Genomic DNA, 6,258 nt, shown 5'->3' with positions numbered 1-6,258 from the left:
AGTAGGCTTTGTTTTGGTTTTATTCGGGGCGGGAAAGACAGCAAATTACATGGTAAGTTTCTACTGGAGTTGGTTTTACCTTAGTAAGTCTTTTCATGTACTGTTGACAAGATATAACAGTCGCTTTGTAAACTTGGTGACCGTTTGTATTCGGTTTCCGTCAAGCACAAAGTAATGAGCCAGATTTAGCTGATGGCTGCTAATCGAGAACAATAACTTCTGCGATCGCTTCAAACTAACACGCTTCTGTAGCTTTTCTGCTTTTCTTTTGTTTTAAACGTGGATCAGCAAACAGCTGACGAAGTTGATAAGCAGCTGTATTGTGCGCAAATGTAATATTTAACCTGTGTTTAAACGGAAACGCATACAGAACCACGGTTTGGTGAAAATTGTTTGAGCCTGATTTTGAAGTAGAAATATTTTCATTTTGTCTTTATTTTCATCTGTTCATATGTGTCTTGATTGCAGTGCGATAATCTAAACTAATGCGTTATATATGTTTCAATTACTTGGTGATTTCTGTTTAAAAATAATGTCCCACTTATTTCTATGGCACGAGTTCTAAAATGGCTTAATTTGTCCATTAGGGCATTTTAGGCTGATTTAAGGGCGGCGTCTTTTTTATACAGAAATATTTTTATTAAACACACTAAAGTTATTGTCTAGCAAGGTATTTTGTGTTCATTTCAGATAATTATTTCTCACTGTTCATTTGAAAAGGGAGATTGTTAGAAACAAATTAGTTCACAGCTGTAAATTTGACTGAACAGCAAAACATCTTTAAGAGCATAACTTGCACACAATATTGTTGTTAAAGTCATAGAGAAAAATATAATTTTTGCTAAAATATTTATAGTAAAAATGTGTCAGGAGCGGTTGCTACTTCAATTGTCACTAACAGCATTTTTTATACTTTAATTTATTTCTCTAGGTTTCTTAAAAATGTCTTCCAGACAGCAAGATCCAGGCCAATCTATCTCTCCAGTCTTATTCCTGACTGTGGAGGGTGAACGCATGTCCTTCTTCCTTCGACCTGGTCCTCATAAACGAAAGTTGCAGCCACTCATCAAAGCTGGAGGAGGGATATTATGTAGAGTCCAGGTGCCTGGAGCCATCCTGCTGGTTGATCCTGAGGAAAACAGCTCTGTTCTTGAATCCGATGCTCATCGGTGGGTGTTGGACTGTAGACAATACAGATATATTACAGTCAGTTAACAGTATGGAAGGTCCTTTGAGGTTTTAAAGGAGACTGATCTGGTAAATGTTGTCTCACTGATATTTATTTTTATTTTCAGGTATGTTTCCACCCAGTATATTCTTGACTGCATTAAGAAAGAGGAGCAGCTGGATTTGGATGATTATAGACTGAATCCAAAAGCAATCCAGAAATCCTCTTCAAAATTAAACGACAGCCGTACTGGACTGTCAGGAGGTACAACATCAACACTTAACTATGGACTTTTTTCATGAGGCTTCAGCTTCCCATCTGACAGATTTTTCAGATTGAAATTTGTGATTCAGTCTAGAAGTAGTATAGTCTGAATCACATTAGCTTCTTGGCTTATGCCACACTTGGCTTATGCCACACTGTTTCCCAGTTGTCTATTGAAAAAAAAAAGATTGTTAAAGCAAAAACACCTTATTTACTACCTGGAAAATCAAAATAAGAATATGTATGTCATACTGTAAGATGGACCAGCTACATTAGTAGTGAAAAAAATATTTGCTACATAGATAATGAAATTCTTGCACTTGCTCTTAATTGTATGGCATCCAAGATCACGTCAGACAAATTCAGCAAATTCTTCTTCCCCACTAACTCAATAAAGGTAGATGTGTACAAAATACTAAATAAATGTTAAATCAACTAAAATGTCTCACTATTAAGTTGAATACATTATTATGTCCAGTTACTTTCTAAAACTATTAAGTTGTATCATTTTTTTAATTTATAATTCCCCTCTCTTCAATTTTCATTAGGCAGAATTCCCTACAGCCCTGAAGAGGATGCTGCCATTTTAAATTTCATCAGCAAGCGTAAGTCAGAGACCGGGGGCAACCGGCTTTGGCAGGAGATGGAGAAGCAGCGGGTGACCAGTCACAGCTGGCAGTCTATGAAGTCTAGATTCAAAGACCAACTATCAAAGAACCAGTCTGCATCTACAGAGGTGGAAACCAAAGAAGACAGCAACAAGCTGCCTGAGAAGAAGACTGAGGTAATTACAGTGAAATATCATGTGGCCCCTTACAAATTTCTTCAGTTTTTTTGTTTTAATGTTTCAAATCATCAAACGCGTTTTAATATCAGACAACGGTATCCTGAGTTACCTATGTATCATATTAATAACTGTTTAACAGCATATGTTTTGCTTCTACTTACAAATTCAAACATAGGTTTTTATAATGTAATATTATGAAATGCAAAGTATAACATTTAGTTAGTTAAAAATGTTATCTGATCCAAGAGTTTCACACACCAAAACAAATTTGTAGCTCCTTGAGTTGTAGATCAGACAGCTGCCACTGAGATGCACCAAATTGTTAGAAAAATGTGTAGCTACACATGGATACATGGATTTTACATATTGGCAACACAAAAATGGATGGAAATCTGAGTTGATACAAATTTGACTTTTTTGAATGAATATGAAAAGAGAAAAGAGTTCATTAAAGAAGCCTGGGCCTTTGTGGAAAAAAATCACTTTCCCTGAAATCTAGAATTGGATTGCGTGTCCTGTGGCGGCAACAATAATCATTAAACATTCCTGATTATTTCCAGTGAGTGTTTTACATCACTGTGGGTGGATTTTGGTTGTCTCATCTTTGCAGAATTATCACAATTCAGCCACATTGAAGGATTTATGAGGAAAAACATCATGTTTTAAGTAATGCTGGAGTACTTCAGTTGGATTCTAGACTTTGACTAGGCCACTTTGTTGATATTTATTTGATATTAATGCAAGACAAGAAGGCAAAGACAGAAGAAATTTGTAAGAGTGAAAATATATTCACACTATAGTGTAGCTTTGTATCAATAAACAAATCCACCTGTGGGCTATTTTTAGATTTTTAGTGGCCGTTCATATTTCTGCTTTCAGGCGAAGCTCAATCAGAAATCTAATGCTGAGAAATCTTCCTGTGAAGCTAGTCCTGCTCAAACACATTCAGCAGAATCAGATCTAACACAGGTACTGCTCCATTCTTTAGATATTTTATGTCATGATTTTATGTCCTGATTTGGACATTTGGTTGAAGGCAAACCAAGAGAACTGTATTTCCTGTCCTGACAGATCGATGTCCAGTCAATACCAGCAGCAGTCACACCTGAACATGTAGAAACTCCGATAACAGCCTCTGTTATTGTGGAAGAGAGCAAAACATCAGAGGAACAGCCAAATATAAACATTCAATTGGAGAGTGTTGGAGGTGAAACTTCTCACTGTTGTCAAACTGAAGAACAGGCAGAGAAGCACGCCAGCACAGAGACAACAGAACCAGAAAAAGATGAACCTCTGACTCCTGCTTCCCCACGAAAACATCATTTATCAAAAAACTCCCCTGCAGATCAGCTGAAACTAACGAGTTCACCTAACAGAGCAAAAGAAAAGCTGGAGGCATCGCTGGTGCAGGAGGAACCACAGCGTCGATTAACACGCAGGCAGCTGGAGCTGGAGGCAGCGTCTTCATCCCCTGAGCCGTACGGAAAAAAACTGAGATCAGCCTCCAGCATGGCGGAGCGGTCCACAGCATCCCCACCACACTCGAAAAAAACAAAAGCTGCCGTGAAGTTAACTAACCAAAGAACCCAAGTAGCAGAAGAACCGCCTCATAAGAAAGCCAGAGGGAAGAAAGCTGCAGCAGAGGTGGAGAGTCGGGTGGAGCAGAACAGAAACAACGCTGAAACTAAAACTGTGCAACCAGGTTGGACATAAATATGTGATGGTTTGGTGAATATATATATATAGAAAGTAGAGTGTATTTCATCTCTCACTTGCTTCCCATGACTAAATTTGGTTGAAGATATTCTGTTTTGACAAGAAATCTGTTTCTTTGTTTTTCCAGATGAAGCCATTTCATCCCCACAGAAAGCAGAAAAGAAAAAAGAGAAAAGGCAGCTGGGAATTCTTGAAATGGCAACTAAAGAGTTTGAAGATGATTTTGAGGTAGGATATAGACGTCTGCATGGTTATATGTGTATAAGCACCATTAAAAGTACAACTGACATGTTCTTTCAGATGCACTGATTGGGGTTCATTGTAAATTGCCTGAATTACATTCAAAGCAGATATTATTGCAGTCTTAAAGACTAGAGATGCATGATGGAGGTTATATGAGAAAAACACTGTCTGTCTGCTGAAAGTTAGTTACTCTGGTGCAAGAATGTCACAGAACATATAATTGATCCTTTCTCCAGTCAGACGTTTACACATTATTTTTCCTATTTAAATAAATATTATAAATTGCTTGAAGTAGAATTGTTGCTTCTTTTTTTAATCAAAGGATCCAAGCCTTGTGGATCTTTCCAGCAGGTGCATTTATTACACAGTCTTAGAAACAGAACTATTAAAAAATAATAACTTTAGATACATGATTGGTCGGTGCTGTTCAACCGAGATTAGTTGATTTCAGTTGAGAAAAACTGTAAGCTGATTCAATAACAGGTGGAAATTCCTCCCTACATGTATTTACCGCAATCTGATTTGTGAATCCGGTGCAGATATGACACAAATGATGACGGCAAAAAAGATGCAAAAAATGGAGTGCTTCACAAATTCTCTGTGTGTCAGTAACATTCAAACCAAACATTCCAATAAATTTAAATACTTCTCTTGTTTTATAGTCTGATGAAAATGAAGGTCCAGATCTCCTTGACAGTATTGAAAGAACAGCTGAAACAACACCTGCATCAGTAGATGCTCCACAGCCTTCAGACTCATCTGCAGATCCACCAGGTACTCAGCCCAACCCTGAAGCTGAACCCAACACAGAGGGGGTCGGGCCACAGACTCAGAGCTCAAGCAGCAACTGCGTCCCGAACCCCGACGCCCCCGATGCCGAGTCCGTCCAGCTGCCTGTTTCAGAGCTCATCAGCGACTCTTCAAAGGCCCATTTGTTCATATTTGACAGCGAATCTCAGCTAGATGACTTTCAGTTTGTGGATGGCGAAGGCTCAGCAGCTCCACATCACCCTCAGTGCTCAGAGGACAAAGATGCAGCGTTTTCTTTAACTCAGTCGGAGTTAGAAGAGGATAAGCAGCGAATCAGGGAGCTGATGACCCAGACCAACCAGGTGAGCATTGCAGAATTTAACCTCTAGCCTTGCAATGTTACTAAAATTTGGTTTTAATTGAATTTGTTTGTTTTTCCAGGACCTGGTCAGTGTCACCAAAGCTTTGCTAAAGACCAGTGGAGACTTCACTGCTGCCGCTGACCTGCTTCTGAACCCCTCATCTGTTTCGGAACCATTTTGGAGTCGCAATGATGACAGTTTGTTGCTTTCAGCCGATCCTGTCAGCCGGCAGAAGCTGCAGGAAAAATACGGGGAGGAGAATGTGGCCAAGAGGATTGTGTTTCTTGAAGTGAAAGGATAAAGATAGTACAGGACAACAAGATTGACGGTCTGGGCCGCTGAGATCTTGTGCTCGATTTAAAATTTAAACCAAGATTGACTATTAAAACAGGGATTGGAAAGATTTTATTTGTTACACCTAGTGTGTATAAATATGGAGATGATCCTTGTTTTGTTTTAAGAATATTTGTGATGCATTTTAGCCAGAAAAGATGTAATTGTATTTGTTTTTAATATTTTATTAAATTGCCTAATAAATATGCCAGTACCATTTAATAAGTTGGATTGTTTTTTTTACTGTCATAACAGGCAAACCAACTTTCTTGTGGACCGGTTTGCTGTTTCTTCATGATGCTGTTTGTTCAATAATGCTCTTTAAGAAACACCTGAAGCCTCCATTGAACACCTGAATTTATACTCAGTTTAAATTACCTTATGTTAAGGTAATTGAATGTAATTAATTTATTCATTAACCAATTAATAAATTAGCATTTATTCATTGGTTGACTTCTGAAGATAATTTCTTTTGTCTTTTTAAGGGTATAATAATTGAAATGCATCAAATTTGGTAAAAAAAATAAATGCATAAAAAATAATATCAATGTATCATTTTCTTTCTTTTCATTGTTATTTCAAATTAGAATCTAATTTTAATATAATTATATCAACACAATATTTTCTGGTAAGCA

At 37.6% G+C, this 6,258-nt stretch overlaps 1 protein-coding gene across 1 annotated transcript; it reads left to right on the top strand.

Annotated features, from left to right (window-relative positions):
• On the top strand, positions 1-6,103 carry terf2ip (telomeric repeat binding factor 2, interacting protein). Its single transcript, XM_055026963.1, has 9 exons — positions 1-52; positions 932-1,169; positions 1,296-1,432; positions 1,981-2,216; positions 3,099-3,188; positions 3,291-3,921; positions 4,063-4,163; positions 4,841-5,290; positions 5,370-6,103. Exons 2-9 carry the CDS (start codon positions 943-945, stop codon positions 5,589-5,591), a joined length of 2,094 nt encoding a protein of 697 aa, XP_054882938.1. The 5' UTR covers positions 1-52; positions 932-942; the 3' UTR covers positions 5,592-6,103.
• The last annotated feature ends 155 nt before the right edge of the window (positions 6,104-6,258 follow it).

This window comes from Poeciliopsis prolifica, unplaced genomic scaffold (assembly GCF_027474105.1).
Source record: "Poeciliopsis prolifica strain line A6 unplaced genomic scaffold, Auburn_PproV2 SCAFFOLD003, whole genome shotgun sequence".
Taxonomy (NCBI): Eukaryota; Metazoa; Chordata; class Actinopteri; order Cyprinodontiformes; family Poeciliidae; genus Poeciliopsis; species Poeciliopsis prolifica.
This window is presented reverse-complemented; position numbering and strand designations above follow the sequence as displayed.

What these genes read in the sequence shown, in the direction of transcription:
- terf2ip (XM_055026963.1), top strand. Translation starts at nt 943, where the DNA reads ATGTCTTCCAGACAGCAAGATCCAGGCCAATCTATCTCTCCAGTCTTA. An exon ending in CCGTACTGGACTGTCAGGAG is followed by an intron (nt 1,433 to 1,980) that starts GTACAACATCAA and finishes AATTTTCATTAG; the next exon opens with GCAGAATTCCCTACAGCCCT. An exon ending in AACTAAAACTGTGCAACCAG is followed by an intron (nt 3,922 to 4,062) that starts GTTGGACATAAA and finishes TTGTTTTTCCAG; the next exon opens with ATGAAGCCATTTCATCCCCA.